At 50.7% G+C, this 26988-nt stretch overlaps 1 protein-coding gene across 25 annotated transcripts in view; it reads right to left on the reverse strand.

The window, feature by feature from the left end:
* Positions 1–2163: 2163 nt before the first annotated feature.
* CLASP1 (cytoplasmic linker associated protein 1) overlaps positions 2164–26988 on the reverse strand; it is a 242752-nt gene continuing 217927 nt past the window's right edge. For all 25 annotated transcript variants that reach the window (XM_055123331.1, XM_055123325.1, XM_055123330.1 and 22 more), the window contains 3 exons: positions 13999–14205; positions 12377–12493; positions 2164–5400 (listed from right to left, as the gene is read on the reverse strand). In XM_055123331.1, coding sequence (XP_054979306.1) covers positions 5314–5400; positions 12377–12493; positions 13999–14205 — 411 coding nt within the window. In that variant the 3' untranslated portion in view covers positions 2164–5313. The remainder of the gene's footprint in view (positions 5401–12376; positions 12494–13998; positions 14206–26988) is intronic.

The following is a 26988-nucleotide window of genomic DNA, read 5'->3' on the forward strand; positions in this document are numbered from 1 at the left end:
CTTCCTCTGGCACCCTCTGCCCGCCAAAGCCTGGGTCTGGGTGATGCGACATGTCACCATCCATCACTGGTCATGTTGGACGGGCAGAGCGCTCAAGTCAGCCATGCCTTCTGCAACAGCCGTCCTTGAGGATTTGCCCTAGAGCGTGGGCCCAAACCACCTGTTGGGTTTTAAAGCCAATGTTCTACACAGGTTTCGGCAGCAGCGGCAGCGCCTTGGCACCAGTTGGGAATGTGCTGCCTCAGCGCCCCAGAATCTACGGCCCCCCAGTGTGGGCTCCAAGCCTCTGCTTCTGGGCCCAGGGACGGGCAGCTGCCAACTTCAAGAGCAGGAGCCCAGGGCCAGGCCCATTCTAATCCTATCAAGTTTTCTCCAGGTGCCTGCGTTACCTTGACTGGAAATCAGCTGTGCCTACACCTCCCGTAGTCCCCTCGCAAGCCTGGTGTGAAAATCAGCAAGGAAACTGCTGCTGAGATTTTAAGAGGTTTTAAAGCTTAGTGTGGGCATTACCGCTGCCTCTGTCCAATGGCCCCTCAGGGCCATGGATGGAGGCAGCGCAGAGCAACCTGGACTCACTCCCTCGCACCGCAGAATAATGCTTTTAAAGAGGATCGAGGGCGCCAGAGAGGCAGAACAGGGGTTAAGGTGTTGGCTTTGCAATGTGGCCAATCTGGGTTCGGTTCCTGGCACTGCATATGGTCTTGCCTGCACTTCCCGGAGTGATCCCTGAGCACAGAGCCAGGAGTAAGTCCTGACTTCCGTTGGATGTGGCCCCCAAAACAGAAAAAGTAAACAGATTATCAATGCCCTCCCCATTCCCCTACCCTGTCGATGCCTAAGAATGGCCAGTGCAGGTGTTTCAGCCACCAGACATTTGCTTTGAAAAGCTTGGGAGGTTCCTGAAACCTTCTATAATTGAGTAGAAATGTTTTTTTTTTATTTGTTTGTTTTTGCACCACACCCAGCAATGCTCAGGAGTTACTCCTGGTTCTGCACTCAGGAACCACGCCTGGTGTTCAGGACATCGGACGCTGCAGATTGAACCTGGGTTTGTGCTGTGTGCAAACACCCTACCCATGTTCCCAGTGTTCCATCTCTCTGCTCCCCACCCATTTTTGCTTTTTTGGGCCACACCCAGCAATGCTCAGGGGTTACTCCCAGCTCTGCACTCAGGAATTGCTTCAGGCACTGCTTGGGGGACCATATGGGATGCTGGGGGTAGAACCTGGGTGGGCTGTGGGCAAGGCAAACACCCTCCCCACTGTACTATCGTTCTGGTCCATTTCATTTTCCCTTCCAGACCGTTCATGCCCTAGCCACACTGTGCTTCCGAAACTGCTGATTGCATTTGTTTGTTGTCCCCCAACGTCCACAACACACCCTGGCCTGTGACAGTCTCAACGACGGCCAGGACTCAGGAAGGGCAATAGCTCCAACAAACAAGGGTGAGAACGTTGGGTCTCCTGCTCGCAGTCCCCACCCTTGGGGCTTTCCATGAGAAATGGATTGGTTGCCCACGTAGGCATGGAGCTCACTCCCTCCCGAGCATCGCCCCTTCATAGCAGGGGGCTGCCGTGGCCATCAGCGGTTTCACCCTGTCTCAAAGAACACTCACAAGCGCCTCTGTGAGCTGCTTCTCCTCCACAGGACAAATGAGATGACAAAGACAGGAAGTGACTGCTGCGTGGCTCCTTAGTCACGGGCCCAAGGAGGGGTGGTGGTGGTGGCCCCCACAGTTGGGGAAGGGGGCTCTTAGCTTCGGGGGCTGACGCTGGAGCTGCCTTGTGGGCCATGGTGGAAAACTCAGCAAAGCAAGGTTCAAAGAAACAGCTGGAATCACAGGGGTCAGGCATGCAGCCTCCAAACACCATGTTCTGCCACTCCCAAGCCCTCCCGAGGCCCTGGCTAGCACCTACCTGCTCTCGGGATTCTGGAAGCAATGTTCTCTCTGCTCAGGTGAGGAAAGGGGTGAGCAGGGGTGGCCCGGCTCCCGAAGCCCCAGCATTTCCATGCCGGAACCCGAACCCCTCTCAACTCTGCAAGCTGCAGCCCTTTGACCTATTTAAGGAGAAAGCAGCCGTGGGCCCCGTCCCAGCCATGTAGCTGCATTCCCAGGCCGGGGTGAGTGGGCGAGAAGGAAGGTGGCACCCACAACACAGGAAACTGAATTAATTTTCATTTATTCTAGGGCAAACTCAAAAGGGTCCTTTTTTTGTTTGTTTTCTTTTTTAGCAAATCCTAGCACATTATTAACAACAACAAAAAAATCTGTACATTTGCCATGATACACTTGAAAGTGAAACAAATAAGATATAAATACAGATATGGATTGTAACATGAAAAAGCCCCAAACAAAACCAAAAACCAAAAACCCAACCTGGGGGTGGAGGTGGGGGGGGGACGGGGGCCATGCGTCGTTGTTGTCAACACGGTGCCACAAACTATTTTGGTGGCTGAGACTTTTCAGGGTGATTTCTTTTTCTTCTTCCCCCCCCATTTCTAAATGTCATTGTTTGCCAAGTCCTGATGGGATGCTACCGAGTTTGTAGTTGCAGTTCTTTCTTGGGTCAAGTAAAGTTTGATAAATAATGGGCGGCGGGGAAAGAAAAAAAAAAAAAGGGATGGATGAGACCAAAACGAGTTGCATTGCCAGCACGGGCTGTTGAGAAGAAGCGAGTGTCTGACGAGCCACAGAAAGGCGGGCCCTGGGAGGGGCTCGGGGCCCCAGCACACACAGTGACCTCGGGAGCGTGCCAGGGGCGCCCCCGACCCTCGGTGCACTGTGGTCCAGGAGGAATGGCAGCAGCTTGAAGGAGAGCAGGAGCCTGACGACCCGGCCCTGTGGCTGGAGGGGTGGTGGTGGTGGGGGGTGGGTGGGTGGAGGGTGGGGGGGCCCTGCACAGTCAGGTAAACAGGGGGCGCAACCCCCGTGGCGGGGTCCCACGCCTTTGTGGTGGTTGCTGCGTCTGAGAGCCTTGTGGGGTGGCAGCGGCAAGGCAAGGCGGCTGCAGCTGGGGGCGCTGGGAGTGGGCGGCTCCGTCCGCGTGAGGTTGGTGGCGGCATGCGAGTCTCCTCCGCAGCACATCTGCGGGAGGCCCAGAGACCTGCGAGTGATTGTATGTCTGGGGTGAGAGACGGGAGGGTGGGCCCGGGGCAGTGAGGCCAGCCCTTTATGAGTGCAAAGTTCAAGGTTCTTCCAACTGAGGGGTGGGGGTGAGTGGGGGAAGGACACCCTGCAGGGACCTGGGCAGCCAGGTCTGCGCGTAGGAAGGTCTTTCCAGAAAGCATGGGAGGGAGAGAACTCATAAATAATTGGAACGCAGATTTCTACAACAGAGGAGTCATCAAGAGATGCTCCGACTAATTCAGAGTGTGGAAAGACTCCCTTGTGTGAAACAGGAACGACAACAAATAAGAATCTTATCGATCGAAGTAAGGTCTGTTCTTGTTAGGTTTGGAACCAAAAGTCAGCCAGCTACTTCATATATACCCCTAGGCTCCCTCAAACAGCAGCAGGGGCGGGGGCCTGACTTCCTCCATGTGCAAAGTGACGCATGCACACGTGCGTGCGCGCATACACACACACACACACACACACACACACACACACACCCTGTTGTCAAGGTGTTCCGGCTTCACTGTTTCTGGACCTTCATTTTCAGTGCCTATTTTCCCAGCAGAAGAATCTACAATAAATTATGAGTGAAAATGAGTGATGTTTGCTAGGGTATCTTTCACAGTCCCAAGGCCAATGAGAGGGTCTGTGGGGCTGAAGGAGGCTGCGGGGCCTTGGCAGGATGGCAAATGTTTCTTCCTCAACACTAACCAGCAGACAAGCATGTTTCTGATGGAAATGTCAGGTCCATTTGGAAGTGATGAAAAAAGACGAAGATAACAAAAGCCATCAAGATCGAATTCAAAATTCCCAGTTGGCTTTAAGAACGTCACTTGCAACTTATGAAGCCAGATGCCAAAACTACTTTTCTTGGAGCAATCAAACTCAACAGTTTTTAAAAGAAAGGAGCAGATTCTTCAGTAGTTTCTCACTGAAGGAAAAAGACTTTAAAAATCATGTTAAAATTTTTTTTTTTTGCAATCTGACACTCATCGTGATTACTTTTTCCTTAAACAAGGACTGTTCAACAGCAGATCAAGGAAATACTTCAGGCCATTTAAAAAAAAATCTGCTCTCTCACTTTGACTTTAATCCCCAAATAAACAAAGTTGTCCAAACTGAGATGGAAAAGATCTGTCAGATTAACGGAGAACATTTCAGGATCGAGCAGTTTAGACAAGGGCTGGGGAGAAGAGGTGGTACTCTCTCCGTGTCACCCGTCTTTTCACAGGACCTTGCCAGAAGTTTCCCCAAGATCGCAGGAGCAAAACAAATGAGTTTTCTTGGGTCTTCTATGCTTCATGAAATGCTACATTAGACAACCCACTGATCTCATAAGTTCACCTTGATTTCTGTGTCTGGATTTAAACTTTCACCATTCACCATTCTACATGAACATGGGGCACGCAGAGAGCTTCGGGAGCAGCTGGGAGGGGCCAGGGGCCAGGAGCCTGGCCTGGGAAGGGACCGTGGAAAGGGACTGTTCTAGGCCCAAACTTTGCCTCGAACCCAGAGGGCGAACTTCCATTTGCCTGTTTCTAAAAAGGCCACACTGTCCTTCAGTCTGCTCTTCACTTCTTGTCAAGACCCGTTCACAATGTTCGGAGGTCTCCGAAGGCAACTGGAAACTCACCCCACCTTTGCATGGTGTCAGGACGAGAGAGGTGGGCGCTGCCCGAACACAGGCCCTGACTGTAGAAGAAAGTCATCTGCGGTGTAAGAGAAACACACACACACACACACACACACACACACACACACATGCACATACGCGCACGCACACGCACGCACGCACTGCACCCAGCTTCCACGCATCACTAACCAAAGCGAACATGTGAGTTCTTCCCAAGTACAGGCTAGAGCTCTGCAGTTTAGAACCTGGGCATCCCCCCCTGACACACATAAGATTTCAGGACCACAGCAGGCTGTACAAAATGAGTCTGAGTATGGCTCTTGGCTTCTCTTTCTCCTTCCTGTTCGGTATGAAGGCTGCAATACAGGCCTTGCTTCGGATACATTCAATGCCAGAAAAATCCTACACAAAAGCTGGAAGGGACCAAAATACTGATTGTAATAAATATTTGCGGGCCTCCTTGCGTGGGTGGGCAGTCGATGACGGGGGGCGGGCGGGAAGGTCTCTGACAGGCACCACTGATTGCTTCTACTTAGGGCTACGGAGAGAGACTCGGGCAAGGCCATTAGCTGTGAGTGGAGACGTCCGAGGAGCTGCTGCTGTTGCTGTTCGTGGTCTGGGCCCTCTTGATATATAAGTTCAGTAGCTTCATCTGCAGGGAGAAAGGACAAAAGTGCATGAAGCAGGCAGGAAAGCAATCAGAGAGCAGGAAACAGGCCCCAAATCCACGGGACCAGAAGGAGACACCCTGGAATGAGAATCTGGCAAAGCAGCTCTCTGAGTGCCGTGTCCCCATTGGGACGGCTGCTGGGCGCTGGGCCACAGAGATGGAGTCCAGTTCAGAGTGCAGAGGAGGGGGCCACGGGGAGTGGACTGCCACAGGAAGGGCAGGGGGCACAGCTTGCAGCTCGGTGGGCCACACAGCTCCCTGCGCAAGGGGGGCACCTCAGGCGGCAGAGTCACATGCTGCTGGGGTGACAGCCAAGCCACAGCTGCGGTTGGTTTCGATCAAGCTACTGGGACAAGTAGGGTGACGGGCCACAGCCCACAGGGAACAAGAGGCTCCGCCAGGGTCAGGGGTCAAGTTTCCCACCCGGGCTGACGCGATTCCTCTTCCCAGCATGCCCTCTCTCTGTGCCCCCATCTCTGTCACTGAGACTGACCCTATGTTATGCGGCATCTGGGACCTTCCTCCGGGAAGCCAGCCCCTATTTCTCTCCTCATGCTCAACTGTTCCCAGGGTTGAGACCACTCAACTGCTCTAGTGGTCCCGTGGCACAGCCCCTCTCCGCCCCCCGCCCCCCAATTGCACACTTAGGTGCCTCAGGCTACAGTGAGCAGTGGCTCTGCTCCTTCGGGCACACCGAGAACACCTGCGTCCAGATGCTGGGCTGCTGCAAGTCCATCAACTGCCTGGTGCTTGCCGAGAAGGGCTTGCCAACTTGAGAATGGGGGTGCCTCTTGCCTCCCCACACAAATCAAACCACTGGGGACAGAGAAGGTTCTTAAATGTTTCCTGGCCACAACTAAGTTGCTACATTGATAATACACCCATTTTGGGGAGGTGGGTGGGTAGAAACAGAAATGCCCACCAGCACCTCCATAATACGTAGCTTGTAAATGCATAGGAATCCCGGGTGGGTCCGTGTGTAGGTTTGCCCCAGCCTGGCTCTACACAGGCTTAGACGATTCTAAGGCGATTGTGGGGAGTAGAATTTAGTGTCTGGGGGACTCAGGAAGAGATGTTCACTGCAGTGAGTGAGGTGTATGAGAAAGTCGGGCCTCCTGGTGACTAGAGGGCCAGAAAGAGGACTACCAGTGGCGCAAGACAATGTCACCTTGAAAGGTAATCCATGCCACCCAATGAGCTCCCAGACAGATGCAGAAGACACCAACAGTGCGCAGTGCTTTCCGCACAGGGAGCGTGCAGGGAGCACTAAGGGCAGGGAACACTAAGACCTGTGGCTTTGACCTCACAACCCACCTTAGGGATCGACCCACACTAGTCCCCACAGTGCTTGTCTTGCTTTTCTGCACAGGGAGTGGATAGTTTCATGTTCGTTCACAGTATACAGCGCAGTCTGCCTTTTTATTTTAGATTTTTACAAATGGGTAGTGAAAAACACGGTGCTTCAGAGCACGAATATGTATGTACAAAGTGAGGGAGCCTCAACACACCAAACCAACTGGGTATGAGGCACACACAGAACCCAATGAGAAAGCAGAATCTGCTGAGGACATACCATCGAGGCCAAACTCTGGGCCACAAGTGGACTCGCAGTAGGTTTCAAAGCCAGACATCACACAAATTATTTTTTCTGATGAACAAAACTGGCAAAACTTTAGCTAAATGTATTAATCAAAGAGAATCAGATTACTAAAATCATAAAATAACGTGGGGTCTTATTTCTGATTCTACAGAAATAAAAAGTTGGTAAGAGAAAACTATAAGTAACTATACACAAACATAGTAGATAACTTACAAAGAAGAGCCAACAGTAGGAATGTATGTTCTAAGAATCGTGTAGCTAGACAATTTCATCTTTGTGTGATCATAGTTGAAAAATATTAACATACTTTGATAACAAAAATACTCAGCTTGGGAGAGAAGACACATTTCAACACATATATGTGTGAAAAACCAACAAGAACTTGTATGTTCCATGGTGAAAGACTAAAACTTTTTTTCTTTCTCTGTTTTTCTTTTGTTTTTTGGGCCACACCTAGTGGTACTCAAGGCTTACTCCTGGCTCTGTGCTCAGGGATCACTCGAGGCAGGGTTTGGTGCGAATATCTGAGGCTGAGGATGAATCCTGGATCAGTCACGTGCATCTTTAAACCTGTCTTCTCTCTCCAGCCCCGAAAGTGTTTTGTTAAGGATACTAGGAACAAGGTAAGACGACCTATTTTAATGACTGCTATTCAATGTTCTAGTACAGAAAGTTCCAGCAAGGGAAATTTGGCAAGAAAACAAAGAAAAGACATCCACACTGGAAAAGAAGTTAATACATAAATGATCATAAATAAGATAAGTCCTAAAGACTCTACAAAAAAGGGATGAGAGAAATTATTTAAAGGGGTGAAATACATGCCTTGTATGCTTGAGGCCCTGAGTTTGACCCTCAGCACTACACGCCTCGCTGAGAATGCTTAGCCCGAGAGACCTCCAGCGTCTCTGGATGTGTCAGCCCGTCACGGCCAAGCTCCTAACTATGAGGCCCAGCTGCTGGGGGAACAATACCTCTACCCTCCCCTCCATAAGAAAAACATTTAAAACTGCAAAAACTGTTAACATTAGTCAATTACTTCAGCAAATCGATGGTATTTTTATACCTCTACAGTGAGCCACCTGAAAAGGAAGCTAACAATACCATTTATAACAGTACTGAAGAGGATAAAATATTGAGCTTTTTTTCTCTTTTTTTGGATCATCCCTGGCAACGCACAGGGGTTACTTCTGGCTCTGCACTCAGGAATTACTCTTGGCTGTGTTCAGGGGACCATGTACAGGGATGCTGGGAATCAAACCCGGGTTGGCCGCGTGCAAGGCAAACGCCCTACCCGCTGTGCTACTCCAGCCCCTATTTAGCATTTTTGGTTTGTTTTTGGGTCACACCTGGTGATACTCAGGGTCTACTCCAAGCTCTGTATTCAGGAATCACTACGGGCAGTGTGAGGGGGTTCCACGTGGGAGGCTGGGGATCAAACCCAGGTCAGGTATGTGTAAGGCGAATGCCCTACTGTCTGTTGTAAAGCTCCAGCTCCCAAATATTTAGCAACTTAACCAAGGAAATGAAAGACTTGTAAAATAAAAACTCCTGAGATTTGAATTCAATTTCTACTAAGTCCTAATGAGGTTCTTTGTAGAAACAGGAAAAGCAATCTTAAATTCACACGCACTTTCAAAGGAGCCCGACTGGCCCAAGGATCATAAAAAAGAATGTTAGAAGATTTACACTCCTAATAATTAAAACGTATTCAAAAGTTACAGTGATTAAAACACTGCAACGCTTTAAGACACAAGATAAATAGCACAGAGCATCCCCACCCCATAAGAAAATCCTCACATATATGTTCAAATGACTCATGACAAGGATGCCCAGACTGTTCAATGAGGGAAAGGATAGCAACACAGGGTTCTGGGAAAATGGAATTTGAGAGGAATGAAGCTGGACCCTCCCATAACAAAAATTTAACTCAAGAAAGAGCTAAATCCTAAATCCCTAAATCTTAGAGGAAAACACAGGGTAAAAGCTCACAACAATGAATTTGGCAATGATTTCTTAGACACTACAACAAAGGCACGAACAACAGAAGCCACTGACAGACAAATGTGACTTTATAAATATTTTTAAAATGTGTGCATCAATTCAATAAAACAATAATAAAAAAAAGACCCTAAAAAAATGTGTACATCAAAGGACACGATTGACAGAGTGAAAAGACAACCACTGAAAGTGTATCAGATAAAGGATCAATATTCAAAATACAGAGACCAACAAGATTCAACAAAAAAAATTCAAAATAAAATTCAAAAACACAGCAAAATTAAAAAAATTCAACAACAAAAATAATGCAATTAAAAATGGGCCAAAGACCTGACATTTCTCTAAAATAATAATAATAATAATAATAATAAATGTATATATATGGCTAAGAAGTACATAAAATATACTTAACATGACTAATCATGAAAGAAATGCGAATTTGAATTATAGAATAAAGGTAGCTGAAGAGACATATAATATTAGGGCTAAGGAATTTGCTTAGCTGTTGACCTGGGTTTGATTCCAGCACCCCATTTGGTCCCCAAGTACTGCCAGGAGTGATCCCTGAGTGAAAAACCAAGAGTAAGCCCAAGTACTCTCAGATGTGGCTTCAAAACAAAACAGCAAAAGAACAACCACAAAAAACCACTCCAGAATGTATGGAAAAGCACTTCACACCAATTATCAGAAGGGCTATGATCACAAAAAGAGAAAATAACTGGAATTCTTGTGCTGTTTATGTAAACATAAAATGGTTCAGTTTGGTTGTTAATCACATAAAAATAAGGTCTGAGAGGTATTTGCACACTTGTGTTCCTAACAGCATTATTGATAATAGCCAAAAAGTGGTACAATTAAAGTATCCTTTATGAAGAAACAGATAAGCAAAATATTAAGATGCACACACACGTGATACTGATCAGCTTTTAAAATGGAGAAAATCTGGACAGTGCTACAACACTGATGGACCCTAAGGAACCAGGTCATCAAAAGACAAATATTGTACAACAGCAGGGAGGGCATTTGCTTTGCATGCAGCCGACCCAGGTTCGATCCCTGGCATCTGTTAGTCCCCCAAGCACTGTCAGGAATAATTTCGGAGTGTAGAGCCAAGAGTAACCCCTGAGCATCGCTGGGGGTGACCCAAAAAAGAAAAAAAAATTGTGGTCACTGTTTTTGGGGACAAGCCTTCATATGTTTGTATGCTTTCACTTTCTGAGGCACCCACATTGTCAAATCCCAACACAGAAAGTCGAATGGTGTGGATCAGGGAAGAACTGGGGTGTCTTTACTGAAGGTGGCACAGAATTCCAATTTTCCTAGATGACAGAGTTTTGGAAACAGTGGGTGATAGTGGTGAACAGGAGTGTGGTCTGTGTCAGTCAACTGTACATTTAAAATGGTTAAGACAGTCAATTTTATGTTATCAATTTTGCAATACACATTTCTTTGAGAAAAAGAAAACTCGCTCAAGGTTACACAGCTGGTAAGTGGTGGGAGGGGAGGGGGCACTGATGACAGGCAGATGGTCTGTCCCCAAAGCTAGAGTTGCGGCCACAGCAATGGGACACTCTTAACACCTGCCCCACAGATTCCAGAACCTGATATTATTTATTAGCCTCATTTAAGCAGCGGAAGAGTGTCCTGACAGGCCCGGTCACATAGAGAAACAGGAAGCCGGAGCCTGGTTCTCTTTGTCTCCGGTCTGGGAAATTGAGACACGGACTTAGCACTGGGTTCTGTCGGTGACCCACTGGGGGTGGGGAATTGTTTATATTTTAGTTCATAATCACACAACAGGGTTTTTGTGTCTGAGCAATGTGGGGGCTAGGTTAACCGAGTTCCCAGCTTCAGAAGGGAGAGAGTCCGCCCAGCTAAGCCTCTGAGAGGACTGAGGCTGCTGTGGGGCGAGGGGCAGCAGCAGGCCGGGTGCAGGGCAGGAACGAGAAGGCGCCCATTTCTTCTCGGGCCCAGTGAGAGGACAGACCAGCTCCTGCTCTCGGGAGCAGTAAAAAGTGCCCAACAAGATCGAGCTCTGACTAATATTATTTTTGGATGCATTCTCTGCTTGGGAAATCACATTCCTTTTTGTGAAGACTGTCCTCTGGGTGCTGCCAGGAGCCACCGACAAAGCCCTGACAGCCAGGGAGAGGAAGGAGGCGCTGGCTGGGGCTCCCGGGTCAGTACTTTCGTGGCGGGGAAGGGACCGTGAGGCAGCCTTGGGAGGCCAAAGAAAGAAGAAGCTGGGCCTCCTTCACGGCCTCCAGCCATACTGCAGTTTCCCTTCTGCAAGAACAATGCAGCCTCCTCACCTTGTGGGGTGGGGGACATGTGGCCATGGGTGGCAATGCCAGGGACCATCAGCCCTGAGGCGTGCAGTGTGCTGCGGGACTCCTGTGGGAAGGGACGATGCTGAGCTTCCTACAACGCTGAGAACAGACCCCAGCCCCGAGTGATGCCAAGGTCATAGACCCTGTGGACCAAGGGGCAGGTGGGACCCAGTCTGTGCAGGACTCTGTCACAGGTATAGCGCTACGGCAGGCCCACCATTCCACTCTCACTCGGGTGAGAGAAGAAACCATGCAGGCCTGCATGAAGGGCACCTTGGTGCCCTCTGAACGACCTGCTTTTGTAAGACGTTTTGCTGAACCAAAGGCCCACCGGGTCCTCTCAGGCCTGGCTGGCCTCCCTCTGATCCCAGCGACAGGTACCAGGTGACAGCCAGGTGTCATCACTGCTGATGCCCACTCAGCAAGGTAGTAAATGTGGTCTTTGGGGCGTCCAGACTGAGGAGACAGCTCAGAGGGAGGAGCACACGCCCAGCATGCTCTAGGCTGGAGTGTGAGCCGGGGCGCCACTCTGCCCTCCCACCCCCCCAACCTTGATGCCAGCAGAGAACAGCCTGGTGGCTTCTGGGCACTGCCAGGCCCAAGCACCAAGGCATCAGGCCCGTACGGATGGCTGGGCATGGCTGGGAATGGCTTCAGGGCCCTGGGCACCGTGGGGGGGGGGTGAGTGCATGGCTCCTATTAAAAACTAATAATAATGATCACCCTAATTCCCTTGGTGCTCTGTGAGAGGGAACAAGCTGGTTTCGAGACAAAGTCAGCTCCCTCCCAGGGCTGGGCGAGCAGCGCCCTCTCACTCCCCAGGGGGAGCCGGGACAGAGGCCACCAGACCACGTCTGCGTCACTTGCGAGTGACCTCTCACTACACGCGGCCGGCCCCCCTGTTCCTGAGAGGAAAGGCTGCTGGAGACGGCAGACCCCGGGGGCGTCCAGGGCGGCAGAGTCTCTGCTTCTGAGGCGAGCTGGCAGGCGGAGGCCAGGTGTGCACCGAGGCCGGTAACTCTAGACGTACCTTGCTCCCGGTGAGCTGCGCGAGGTGAGGTTTCAGCTCTTCTCCGATTACGGAATAAATCGCCACTAAGCAAAACACGCTGGCCTTCCGCACACTGCTCTCGGTGTTGTCATAACCCTGGAGTCAGAGGGGGACACGCAGGGGAGACGAGATCAAAGATCGGCCTCACTGTCAACAGCTGCTCCCCGCGTCCCCCTCAACGCCCGCCCTCAGCGCTCCACACCAGAGCTGCTCTGCGGCTCTGCACGGACCCTGCCAGCTTCCCCCGAGACGGATGGAGACGGGTCGAGAGGGGTCGAGAGGGAGCTGGTTTGGGGAGGGGTGGGGGCGGGGCGCTGGGGGCTGCAGACCGAGGGGGCTCAGGCGCTGCCCCAGCTGTCGCCGAAGCATCCAAGAGACGAAGAGAAAGGGAAATGGAGGGGGCAAAACTAAGGAGCTTCCCCCACGCTGCTCCCCAGATAGAGGAAATTCCACGGGTGAGAGCGCCTGCGAGGGAGTGGAGACCACACGTCACTCACGCTGGGGACTCCAGTCCCACGGCCTGCCAGCCTCTCGCCACACCCCTGGGAGGTCGTCCAGCTGAAGCCCGGAGAGTTTCAGTCTTTGAGCCTCTCCCTCTGATGGGAGCCAGAGAAACTCAGCGCCCCACGGAGCACTGAATCAACTCACACGCTCAGCAAATACCAACATGGTTTTGTTTTTTTTTTGATCATTATTGTTATCATTACCATTTTTTTTTTTTTTGCAGGGGGCCTTAGCAGCAGTGCTCAGTGCTTATTCCTGGTTCTGACCTCAGGGATCACTCCTGGTGTGATCCGGCCCCCACAGCAGCACATTAAATGCGCTCTTCTCTTCTAACCTTCCCTTCTGCAATCTCGCTCTCTGGGGTCCAACTAGAAACCTCCTCTACCACGAGTCCTTCTTACCACTCTCCTAATCCAGAAAACACTTGTCTTGGATCTCGGCATTCTCCACTGCCCACCCCCCACAGAGTGACACAGTGAAACTCAGTGCAGGTACTGTCTCCTCCCCCGTCCCTCCCCCCCCCCCCCGCCCCGTCATCTCCACTGTCTCTCGGTGGGCTAATAATCCTGAAGGTAGTGGAGCAACACCGGAAATGTCTCTTACCTCCCAAAGTCTAACTCAATGCCTTTTGCTAAACAAGGTTTTACAATAAACCTCCGCTCCGCACAGGAGCCAGGACCATCCCTTGGCACTGTACATTTCAGGGTCCACCTTGCCCAGGGCTGGCGCCCACAGGACACATAGTTAAGGGTTTGTTGAAGGAACTGACTCCCCCACCCCCAAATCAAAATATGTTTATAGTAAACAAAGCTCATTCTGTGAGCCACAGTCGTGGGTTGCCAGGAAATCTCCCTGTAGGAAAGCGAAGGCCAGAGGAGAGGGTTTGAGGCGTCCAGGTCATGCGGCTTCAGAGGCCCTAATAGGGGGCTTGCCCGTTGGCTCCCCTGCCTGCCCCCCCACCCCTGCAAAACAACAGGAGCAAAGGTTTGTCACTTGGAAGCCTGCCGCCATAGCCCCTGTTTCACAGCTGCCATGGGACGGGGGTGAGGGGGACGGCGTGGCGTGGCGTGGCGTGGGGGGGGGGCGGTAAGTCCTACCTGCAGCAAGCCCGGGATGATGTCGGCGAGGAGCTGCAGCAAGGAGTCCTTGGCGATCCTCTCGACGACTTTGGTCTGCATCTTGATGGCGGCAAGGTTGATGGGGTAGTCAGCGGTCTGAATGATGGGGCACAGCACTTTGATGCACTGCTCCGGGTGGATGGAGCTGGCCAGTGTGGACGCAGCCTCTTCGGCAGCGCGCACCACCTGCAACACAGCACTCCCGGGAGTGAGCGACTCGGGCCAGGGGCGCACAGAGACCCAGGAACAGTAGGCAAACACCCTCCTGGCTGTACTACTGCTCTGCCCCTGTAAAGGTGTTTTTTTTTTTAAAAAAAAGACCCAGAAGAAAATTCACTTGGGAACACCCCTCATCAAAGGGGTGATAGGATTGTGATTTTTTTCATTGAAAAACTATTAATGTTCATTGAAAGGAAAATACATGCAGAAACATGGTGGCCCAATGTCAGAAGCCCACTGACAAGGACGTTACTTCATGCCAGTTTCCCCGGCTCTCTTGATTAGAGACAGCATGTCAGAGGGGCCTGGTTAAAGGGAGGGAAGGAGGGAGGGAGTGTGTGAGTGACTGAGTGAGAGTGTGTGTGTGTGTGTGTGTGTGTGTGTGATGGAAAGACACGTTCGGAGGGTTCAACAGAACACTCAGAAGAGTGCTTCTCTCGGGCGATTTCCATCCCTCTACAGCAGCATTCTAGAAGCATGACAGGCCAGGTGACACCCCGAACCTGCCAAATCAGAGCACTTGTGAGCGGCAACCCGGCAACCTGCTTTCATAAGCTTTTTTTTTTTTGGCTTTTTGGGCCACACCCGGCAGTGCTCAGGGGTTATTCCTGGCTCTGCACTCAAGAGTTACTCCTGATGGTGCATGGGGGACCACATGGGATGCCAGGGATTGAACGTGTGCAAGGCAAACATCCTACCCCGCTGTATTATTGCTCCGGCCCCAAGTTTTCGTAAGCTCTTGAGAGTCTTATTGCATGAGACTCTGAGTCTGCACAAGCTTAGAACCTGCCAGTATCAGCGCTTTCCACTGGCCACAGAACTGGGATAACTAGAGAGAATGACTTCAGCAGCATGTTTCCTTGGAGACACCTAATTGCCAAGCAGCCGACAGGTCTCTGAGGGAGCTCACTGAGAGTCCTCCTGAGGTCACCGTGCAGCGGGGCCTTCCCAGGAATCTGTGTTCATTATCTCACCTTGCACATTTAGGGAAGTGAGTAAAATGGGCACGGCCACTGCAGGCCCAGACCCTGATGCATCAGGGTACACCAAGTACCTACGCCACAGGTTACCAGAAAGGACACAGTGACACTCTGAAATAAAGGTGAAAGCCTTAAGGGGCGGGAGCGATAGCACAGTGGGTAGGGTGTTTGCCTTGCACGCAGTGACCCGGGTTTGATTCTCAGCATCCCATATGATCCTCTGGGCACCATGAGGAGTAATTCCTGAGTGCATGAGTCAGGAGCAACCCCTGAGCATCACTGGGTATGACCCAAAAAGCAAAAAAAAGGTGAAAGCCTTGGGAAAGAAAGGCATGAGGAAGTCATAGAAAATGCACAAGCTTTAGGCTTGGGGAGCAGGAATCAAAGTTCTGTTGCGCCATTCGCAAGGTTGACCTCCATGTCCTTCTCTGTAAAATGGGATCATTGCTAGGGCTCCTCTGTCAGATGGGACAGTTAGGTGGGTGAAGGACAGGTATGGTCCTGACAAATGGCACAGGCATAGACATGCAGATACTGGCTATCAACAGGTGTGCATTTGCTTACAAAGTACAACGACTTCCTAATGCGTCGAGACTAACCACTAGCTGTACCTTACACCGTCTCTGGCATGTCCCTAGTTCTGAGCGTGAGTGGGCAAAGCAGTCGGTCTACCAGGGCAGGGAGGGCAGGGGCCAGAGGGCAGCCTGAGCTCTGCGGTGGACACACACTGCCCAAGGTCACTCACAAGCAGGGACATGATGGAGGCACAGTTCCCCCAGCCCAGGGTCTGATCCCAGAGATCTCTGCACAGGGCCGGGGCCATCAAGCTGCTCCTTGCCCACAGCTGGGTGGCACTGACCTGTGAGAGCGCCCACGGGTGTGTCTGAGCCACTCTGAGCTCCACTGAGTCCAGGGAGCTCCTCCAACTTCGAACTGGGCATGTGTGGGGCGGGCCACACTCAGGGGGGCTGTTCACTGAGAGGTTCCACTCTGGCTCCTCACGCCCTTACACCCTGCAGGTAACACTGAACGCCAGCTATAAGGGCATTCACGTTTTTTTTTCTTTTTGGGTCACACCTGGCAATGCAAAGGGGTTACCCCTGGCTCTGCACTCAGGAATTACTCCTGGCGGTGCTCAGGGGACCATATGGGATGCTGGGAATCGAACCCAGGTCAGCCGCGTGCAAGGCAAACACTCTACCCGCTGTGCTATTACTCCAGCCCCCAAGGGCATTCACTTTTAATTTTATTTTTGTCTTTGGGCCACACCCAGTGATGTTCAGGGGTTTCTCCTATCTCTGTTCTCAGAAATTACGCTCGGGATGCTGGAGATGGAACCCAGGTGGGTCGTGTGCCAGGCAAACACCCTACTGGCTGTACTACTGCTCTGCCCCTATAAGGGTGTTTAAAAAAAAAAAAAGACCCGGAAGGAAATTCACTCGGGAACACCCCTCATCAAAGGGGTGATAGGATTGTGATTTTTTTCATATTTTTTCATCGAAAAACTATTAATGTTCATTGCAAGGGAAACACATGCATGAAGACTACTCCAACTGTCCTCCTGGGGCTTGGGGATGGCTAAATAAAGGCAGAGTGGTAGCAGAGCGGGCACCAAGGTTGTGAGTTCAATCTCTGGTGCCTTCCCAGGTGCCCTGCTGTGATCCTGGCACCACAGAGGATGTGTGCAACCTCCAGCACACTGCAACCAAGGGTGTCCGGCCTCCCTTGTGCCCCTCAATGCCGTGTCCAGGTCCTGCCCCCCCATCCCAACAGCTATGAGGCATGCAGAGGAAGGGGAAGGTGTGGAGAAAGGCTGGGGCTGAGGTCAGGGAGGACGGGCAAGATGGGCCATGTTAACTGACCTCACAGAAACCATGGCGGTTCTCCAAGCACCCCTCTGCCAACAAGCCCTTGGATAAGCTCCCCGCCCGAGTGCTCTCGCCCCAGCAACTTTCCCCTCAGCATTGTGAGTTTCTCTCCATTTCTGGCATCTAACGTAGGGACCCAGCGGGCAGAGGCTGGAAGTCCCCCTTTGCACCCTGAAGCAGCCCGCCGGGTGCCCGATGGACCGAACTGCACTCTGCATACCTGAGGACATTCCCCGTCTAAAGCAGCCTGATCCACGTGAATATTGAAGGCCATTTTTCTATCCTGTTGGAGGCCTTTAGAACTATATATGTATTTGGGGGAGAGGTATGGGCTGTTGGTTTTTTTTTTGTTTGTTGTTTTTGTTTTTGGGTCACACCTAGCAGTGCTCAGGGATCACTCCTGGCAGGGCTCAGGGGACCATATGGGATGCTGGGGATAAGCACTCAACTACTGCACTGCTGTTCCAGCCCAGGACTCGTTATTTTCGCTTTTTGGCTCAGACCTGATGGTGCACATGTGGGATGTGAGGACTCGAACCCGGGTCTATTGTGTGTAAGGAAAGCTCCCCCCACCTGCTCTACTATGGTTCTGGCCCCAGAACTTGTATATTTTAATTCTTCTTTTTCTTTTTGGCAGTGATGGGGATGGAAGTCAGGGCCTCACATAAGCAAGACAGCGCCCTAGCCCCTGAGCCGCATCCCGGCCCCGGTCTCGGCCTTCCAAGCAATCTCTGGGATGACCTGAGGCCAGGTGTGGCATTAGGTCAGACCCCTGCCCTCCAACACCTGGCCCCACAGCCCCACAGGCCGGTGGACACAGAGCCGACACCTGTGGGGGCCGACACCGGGATTAGGCATTAATCCTTTTAAGAGCCAAAATGGAGGCCTGGATCAACATGATTCAAGGGTAAATACCTGCACACGCACAAAAAAAAAGAAAAGCAGGTGTCGACGGCACCCGAGATTTATGTGTGCTTACTGTATGTGGGGAAGGTCAGCTGGGTGGAAAGCTGAGGACAAAGGCTGTTCTCAGAGACTCCCGTCCAGCAAGAAGCTGGATGGTTCGTAGGAACTTCAAAGCCCGCAGTTTTGCTCCTACCCTCCCTCCTCCTGGCTCTCTGGCACACTTGGTCATGCCCAGCCATGCTCTCGCCTCCCACCCAACAGGCACGGCGCTGGGCAGGGCAGGGGGGCCCACGGACAGGCGTAGCAGAAAGAGGTGGGTGCTGGCTGGTGGGATGATCCTGCAACTGGCTGGGGCAGAGGCTGGAAGGGATGGAGCGGAGCAAAAGGCTTCCCTGGTGTTGCTCTAGCTCCGGCCCTGGGCCACAGAGCTAGCAGCAGCTCCTAGCCCCCCTGTGGCCTCTCCCGGGCGGGCAGCGACACAACTTCCCAGGGTCTGTCTCGAAGAGAGCAGCCTTCCTCATCAGTGAGCCCCAGGGTCTGTCTAGAAGAGAGCAGCCTTCCTCATCAGTCAGCATTAACTTGCCACCACACCGATGGCATCTCGCTCCAGCAAACACCATGTGTGCGAATGAAGCCACTCAAAGCCCGCCCATGTGTGGATTTTTAAAGTGCAGCTTTCCCTCTCCTTCTCTCCCCACTCTTGTTCCTTTTTTTCCCCCCTTTTCTTGACCACCCCAGGCTGTGTTCAGGGTTTCTGACTCTGCAATCAGGGATCACTTCTGGGGACCACCTGGAATGCTGAGGATTAAATTCAGGATGGCCACATGCAAGGCAAGTACCTACCTGCTGGATTGTCACTCTAATTGCTAAAATGTAGCTGTTCCCCGCATCTCCCTCACGCCTTGGCACTGGTAAGCATAACCTTGAACCTTTTACCCCCAGAAAAGCAGCCTAGAGTCAGATGAATTTATTCCAGCCTTCCACCAGCCAAACCTCAGTTTAATCCCATAGCACTGTAACACTGTTGTCGTCCCGTCCCGTTGCTCATCGATTTGCTTGAGTGGGCACCAGTAACATCTCTATTGTGAGACTTGTTGTTACTGTTTTTGGCATATTGAATACGCCACAGGTAGCTTGCTGGGCTCTCTGAGAGGGATGGAGAAATCAAACCTGGGTCAGCCTACCCGCTGTGCTATCACTCCAGTCCACCGTTACTGTGGAGAGGAATGAATTTACTATGCAACCTCTGATTAATCCCATAATTAAAGAAAAATCTAACTGTTCTGAGCCTCAATTAGTAAAAAAAAATTCTAAAACGATCTATTTGCACCATTCCTTGGGAAAAGAGAAAAGACCCTAGTGGTTGCAGTTACAAGGTGCATGAGGGCTATGAGAAAGGCCCAGGTAGAGACGGGCGCAGATGCTGGCAGCATCGGCACTGCAGGAGGAAGCAATAAACCTGGGGCGTGAAGGTTCCCGGAGAGTCGAGTCCTGTCCCCAAACCCAGAGAAGCCGTCCCGCTGGGTCACATGCCAGACTGGACGGGCCTATTGTCTCAAGAATGCTAGCTCGACGACCATATCACTGTCCTCAGCCAGGCCAGCCTCCTCCTGCCTGACCAGTGGCATTTCCTCGCTGTCCTTCTCATGGGACCCTGCTGCCAGACTGAGGGCACTGTCAGCGGGAGCCTGTGTCCTGTCCTTGCTTTTCCTGCGCATCTTGTACTTGTGATTTTCTTCTGGCAAAGCCCAGTGGTCTTTTGGAACCACTTACTCAACAGAGCGCCAGCAAATCTCAGAGGCTCACCTGATTCCTTGCATTTTAATATTTCATTGGTTTATTTCCTTGTAATTATTAATATAGAGCTGGAGTGATAGCACAGTGATAGGGCATTTGCCTTGCACGTGGCCGACCCGGGTTTGATTCCTCCGTCCCTCTTGGAGCCTGGCAAGCTACCAAGAGTATCCTGCCTGCACGGCAGAGCCTGGCAAGCTACCCATGGCATATTCGATATGTAACAAGTCTCACAATGGAGACGTTACTGATGCCTGCTCGAGCAAACTGATGAACAACGGGGTGACAGTGATACAGTGAATTATTATCATTATTATTATTATTATTACTATTTTGGTTTTGGGTACCCAGTGGTACTCAGGGATCACTCCTAGTGGTGCCTGGAGGACCATATTCCCACATGCTAGGGATCAAAATTAGTTCGGATGTGTGATTATATAGATATTCGACTATATTATATAGGTATTATAACATATATCTATATAATTATAAGGCAATTATATAGATATTATTATAAGGCAATTATATAGATATTCGACTAAGGATCTAGTTCAGAAAATGAGGAGGTGTCAAACTATCCACAAATGACCAATGTGGCCTTAGGAAATACCAACAGTTCGAGGACCCAGTGGGTCCCCTTCCAGTGATATCCAGGAAAAGCAACAGGTCTGCTTATTGGAAAACAGACAAATTCAGGTGAACCTTCCCAGTCATGAGCGGCCGGAAGAAGATAAGCGTATTTCTAAGAGTCCATGCTAATGTGCCTTTCCTCCTTCTCCTTCATGCACTCCCCACCCCATCCGCCTACCCGAGGAAAGCCAAGCGTTTGGCATGTGGTGGGGGAGCGAGGGCAAAGGCACAAGACAGGGTCTCCCTTTTCTAAGCAGACATGGAATGAGCCTCTTGCTGGACACGATGGCCTCTCTGCAGGGAGAACTCAGTTCTTTCGGGATCACCAGAGGCTAGAGAGCTGAGTGACACGAGTGAGGAAACCTCGAGTCTTTAGGCGGGGGGGGGGGCGGGGGGGTCACGACATCAAAGTCAAGTTACTGAAAAAGCCACGCAGACACACTGAAGACAGCCGAGCCAAAGTCCCAGGAGAGGTTCCTCTGGCGCAATGCTGGGGAGACTAGGTGCCACCGGCATGGAGTGTCTCCCGGGCTGCAGCTAACAGGGGGCGGCCGTCTGAACACACAAGCAGGAGCTGGCCGGAAGGCAGGCACCTGGGCCCTCCCCATTCGGACCTGAGAGTTTGCCAAGGCAGGGAGGTGTTCCCAACTTGCCTCTATATGCCAACCCCTCTGGTTTCTGGCAAGCTGCCTGACTCGGGGTGAACTTTAGGTTTTGCCCCTGTGTTCTATGTAACATAAGAAGCAAAGATTATAAATGTAAGCAAGCAGAGAGCAAAAGTAAACACGGGCAGCAGGAAGGAAGGCCCTCAGTGAGGCAGGAGAGGAGAAGATACTGAAAAGGCGGCAGAGGCAGGAGGACCATGTAGAGTTCTGGGTTACAACCCACCACAGAGGGTCTAAAGTGGTTCCCAGTCAGCTGGCTTTGTTATAGTCTGACTAGAAACAGAATTCTCACTTTTCAAAGTGAGTGAAATAAGAGTCATAAGAGTGTCTCTAGCGGGGCCGGAGCGATAGCACAGTGGGTAGGGCATTTGTCTTGCACGTGGCCGACCTGGGTTTGATCCCCGGCATCCCATATGGTCCTCCAAGCACCTTCAGGAGTAATTCCTGATCGCAGAGTTGGAGTAACCCCTGAGCATCGCTGTGACCCCTCCCCCCCCAAAAAAAAAGAAAAAAAAAAGAGTGTCACTAGCTAGGAGGAATATCATTTATTTCCTCATTTGGCTTTTTTTTTTTTTTTTTGAGAGAGAGAGAGAGAAAGAGAATTACTCAGGATATTGATGAATGTTTGCTTAAAGATAAAATTTCTTTGGGAGCATTAGAACTTGTCAAAATTTGGACTGCAAGTTTCTGAGTTCACAAAGTTTGATTTGGCTCTCTCACAGATGTATCAGAGAAGCTAGGTCAGTAAAAAAGAGATGTTAAAGTTAGCAAGCATAACTTCAAAAACGATAACTGAGTCAAAGGACTCTTCTCTGAAGAGGATGATAGCCAGCCAGTGTTAGAAGCGGAGGGAGAGGCTGGCGCCACCTTCTGGGAAAAGCTGGAAACCAGCATTTCCCCTGGTTTTTTAAGTATAGGGCTTGACTGACAATCAACCCATTCCATTGAGCTGCGGATCCAACTCAGGCCTCACACATACAAGGCATGTGCTCTACTAATCTACCCTGTCCCTCGAACCCCCTTCCATTCCTCTAAGAGCATACCCCCAACAACTAGGAAGTTGCTTGGGTACAAATGGGAGTTGCCGCTAGAGATGAACTGGAGGCATCTGTGTTGTGTGCATGTGCGAACACACACACACACACGCATGCACGCACACACACCCTGCCTTGCATTCTGCTGCAGCTGTGCTTACACACACACACACACACACACACACACACACACATGAGATGGGTTAAGACAGGAGCCTTAGCCTGCCTCCTGAGCTGGGGAGAAGGCAGCTGGAATGGAGAAGGGATCATGGGATCACTAAATCAATGATGGAGGGATCTTTCAGGATAGGAGATGTGTGCTGAAAGTAGACAAAGGTCCAAACATGATAGCCTCTCAGTACCTGTTTTGCAAACCATAATGACCCCAAATGAGAGTATGGGGGAAATTGTCTGCTACAGAATCAGGGGGAAGGATGGGGCGGGTGGATACTGGGGACACTGGCGTTGGAAAATGTGCACTGGTGGAGGGATGGGTGTTTGATTATTGTATGACTAAAACTCAAACATGAAAACTTTGTAACTATCTCATTGGTGATTCAATAAAAAAATTTAAAAAAAAGAAAAAAGAAAAGAAATTCAAAATGAAATTAAAAAAAGACAAGAGCCTTAAAAGAACTCCCGATACAGTGGAGCTATACAAAAGGACAGCATGCCACAACCAAGGGCACTGAAATGAGAGGTTTCTAACTAGTTCAATGCTCTTAGGGGAAATCCCTCTTTTCTAGGCCTGCTCCCCTCAGCCGAGAAGCAAGGAGGGGGGACTAGAAGCATTTTCACATGGTTTTTGAGGATCAAACTTATTTTCTGTCCCTATCAACAAATGCTTTGGCCTGACATATGTGTGATACAGGAGACAGAGCCTGAATGCAACAAGCTCTTTTGGTCACTGCCACTGCCCTTGAGGAAAGCAGGTACTGACGCTACTCAAAGCACACGCTGTATTTTTGTTTCGTGGAGCCAGGAACTAAACCCAGGATTTCATACAAGCAAGGGGTACTTAGGAGTCACTAGGGTTATACCAACAGTGCTGGGGAAGGGGAAAATGGGGGGCATTGGATGCTGGGGACTGAACCTGGGGTAGCATGTGCACTGAAACTTGAGCTTATCTCTCTGGTTTCTTTCAATGGAGTTTTAAAGCTCATTCCATTCAATTGACTCTGAACAGGCTTTTTGGAAGCCCTCAGAGAAATGCAGTTAGAACTGTTCTATGTAAAACTTAAAATACTCGACAATCCTAATTCACAACTGGCCTACTTTCTTCGGTAGAAGACTGTTAAAAAAAATATTCCAGGATTTTTCATTTGCAGTGATGTTGACCACTGTTACATCACCTGTTATCACTGTTCGTGTGCCGGGCAGGCCGTGTAGGGCATGGCTTGTACCCCCAGCATTTCTGAGGCCCTAGGAGCTTGTGAGACTTATCCACAATCACAGAGCGAGCGGTCTAGCAAGGGTAGGATGAGGGGCCTGCTGTCAAATCCCACATCCAGAGTTCTGACTTAAAGTAACTTCCTGCAGCTGAGTGCTCTCTCCCTCTTCCTCTCCCTCTCCCTCCCTCCTCCTCCTCTTACTTTCTCTCTCTTCTCTCTCTCCCTCCCTTTCTCCCTCCCTCCCTCTCCACCCCCCCTCATCTTCTCTGAAGGTGCAGGGTCACAGCTCGTTCCTGAGCGTCCACGGCTCAGCGAGGACCCACTCTCTCAACGAGGCAGAGATGCAGTCATTCTCAGCGGGACTCAGTGCCTGTCACTCTTCAGCAGCCCTGTGCGGACACGGTGTTTTCACTGGTGTGTGGAACACAGCAGTCTTGCTTCACTGGGCTTCTATCCAGGCAGGTCTCCTAAGCCCACGCTCCTGCCCCTTGACCGCGCTGTCCCGGCTCCTGGCAGAACTCTCTCCCGAACTACAGCAGCTCTGGCGCCTTCCCCGCACTCACGCCCAATCCAAATGCAAGGAATTCACTCGAGTCACATGTTGATTCTGTTGCTTTAACTTCAGCTAAGTCATAAGCTCCTTGAAGACAGAGCCCATGCCTGTCCTCTCTCACAGCCAAAAGTTTGTTTTCTTTTTCCTTTTTAGGTTTTGGGGCCATACCCAGTGACACTCAGGGCTCACTTCTGGCTCTGCATTCAGGAATGAATCCTGGCGGAGCTGGGGGGATGTTCCCTATGGGAATCAAACCTGGGTTAGCCAAGTGCAAGGCAAGAGAGAGCCCTACCTGTGTACTATCGTTCCCGCCTGCAAGCAAACATTTAAACAGGGTTTTTGCTACCTACACAGTGCAAAACTACTCAAACTGTCAGTGTGGTCACCAGGGGTAGTCTCTTCGGCTAAAAACACCAAAACTTACGTAGAAAACAGTGCTTCTAACCATACCTCAAAATGAGCCCAGAGAGACCTAGAGGCTTAGATTCAAGGGACCTTTCGGGTTGGTTACTCAATAGGAACTTGTAGAATCTGGAGGCTGGATAAAACACTGATAAGCCTCTACTTCATTCCCTGGGCTCAGAGATAAGAAAAGCCAAGGCCCAGGAGGTTGAGTAAGGCCCAAGCGCCTGCAGGGGACTGTCGCTCCACCTCCGAGATCTCGCCCTGCTTGTGGTCTTCCCAGGCTTTCTGAGCTGCCAAGGGAGTTGCTCTGGCTTGAATTCACTACCAGAGGGAACTCTGTCTTGGATAAGAGACTGGTACAGGTTGGACTCTGAGAGGTGGATTCTCTAGAATCAAAAGACACGAGGTGGCAGCTGGGAGAGGAGCCCCTGGGTCGTTGCAGAAGGCTGGACTGGGGGATGTGGTCAGACCGTGATTTTCAATGGGATCCAGAGCCGAGCATCTCTAAGGCCTCTGGCACACTCCTGCTTCTCTGGGGTCCTGACGTTTGTCCAAAGGATCACATAAGACAGAACTACACTGGTTGGATTAAACAGAACCAGAAACTAGTTCTCCAGAGAGCCCTTTTTAATTTAAAAAAAGGAAAAAAATTTTTTTTTGGTCCAGTTTTGCTTTTTAAAGAAATCCTTTAAATTCTAGAACTTAAAAAAATGGATGAAGAAGTGCCCCTCAATAAAATCCCTGGAGATATAAAAAACTGGTTGGTTTATATTTCTCTAAGAACCAAACGTCCCAAATAAGCCAGGCCCACTTGAGTTGGATTCTGATGCCTTAAAACATGACGACTCCTCAGGTAAAGGTACTTTACTGGGAACCGGAGAGACAGCACAGGGGGAAGGATGTTTGCCTTGCACTCGGACAACCCGGGTTTGATCCCTGGCGGCAACCCACATGGTCCCCCAACCACTGCCAGGAGTAATTTCTGAGTGCTTGGTCAGGAGTAACCCCTGAGTAATGCTGGGTGTGACCCAAAAAGCAAAAGCAAAAAAAAAAAAGTACTTTACTGAGAGCTGTCATGTTTCTGCAGGTGCCTGATCAGTCCGGTGCTCGTGGGGTGGCTCAGTCCCTCCTTACCATCAGACCCCAGTGGGGGCTGCCCCAGCAGCGCACTCTTCTTTCACCAACTGTGTGGTGCTGTTCAGCGGCACTGTGCCCGCCGCAGACACTGCCTCTGCCAAGTCTCCCAGCCCAGCTGCTTCTCTACCAACCAAGTTGATGCCATACTTGGAATCTTGGTGCCCTCTCAACAGTGCTCCCAGAAGCTTCTCCAGCAGATTCCATCTCCAACAACTACCTTCTTCTTTACTTATTATGTTTTTGTTGTTGGGGGAGGGGGGAGATGGGTGAGGGGTCACATCCAGCAGTGCTCAGGGCTTATTCCTGGCTCGGCACTCAGGAATCACTCCTGGTGGGCTGAGGGGACCATACGGGGTGCCAGGGATCGAACCTGGCAATAGTGTTCCCTACCCACTGTACTACTGCTCCAGCCCCCTTCTTTGTTAATTCTCCTGCGTTCAGTCTGATCACCAGGACTACAACAATTCAGACACATCTAATTCCCAATCTCTTGAGAGTCCTACCAGATCTGCAGTTGCTTCCTCCACGGAAGTCTTGCCCCTTCAAAGCGGTCCACAGGGATTGGAATCTTCTTCCAAACACTTGTTACTATTGATACTTTGACCTACTTCTCAGTAGCACCAAGGCTTTATGTGCATCAACAGATATTTGGTGACTTGGTACAGTGACCTAAAATTATGCCACCATTTTCCTTTTGGTGGCAGGGACTTGGGCCATGCCTGGTGGAGTTGGGGGAGGGTTGGTGATTCAGTTCCAGTTTAGTGCTGGGGTATTGTGAGTGCTTGAAGACTGAACCTGGGGATTCCGACTGCAAAGCATGTGCGCAAACCCATTGAAGGATCTCTCGGGGCCTCATTTTCCTTTTTGAAAAGGTAATTATGTGCTTAATTTCAGGAAAAGCTAAGCCCGATAATCAGAAAGTCTCAAATTCAGAATAGCTTCAAGAAGTGGAGTTGCTTTCTTCAAGTAGGAATAGGGCATTTACCAATATTTTGGGCACTTCACACACGAGACATAATGACTGGGAGTATTCTGTGTGTGGGCTGGATCGATAGCACAGCGGGTAGGGTGTTTGCCAACCCTGTTTTGATTCCCACCACGCCATATGGTCCCCTGAGCACTGCCAGGAGTAATTCCTGAGTGCAGAGCCAGGAGTAACCTCGGAGCATTGCTGGGTGTGACCCCAAAAGCAAATTTTAAAAAAGTATTCGTGTGTGTGTGTGTGTGTGTGTGTGTGTGTGTGTGTATGTTTTAGCCTTGCAGCTTAAGGATAGCCCTTGCTGGGGAGAGGGGGGGCACAGATGTGGGGAGGAGGATCACACCTGGATTGGCTGAATGCCAGGCAAACATCTTACCAGCTGTACTAACTCTGTCCTGGCCCAACTAA

Source organism: Sorex araneus, chromosome X, assembly GCF_027595985.1.
Source record: "Sorex araneus isolate mSorAra2 chromosome X, mSorAra2.pri, whole genome shotgun sequence".
Taxonomy (NCBI): domain Eukaryota; kingdom Metazoa; phylum Chordata; class Mammalia; order Eulipotyphla; family Soricidae; genus Sorex; species Sorex araneus.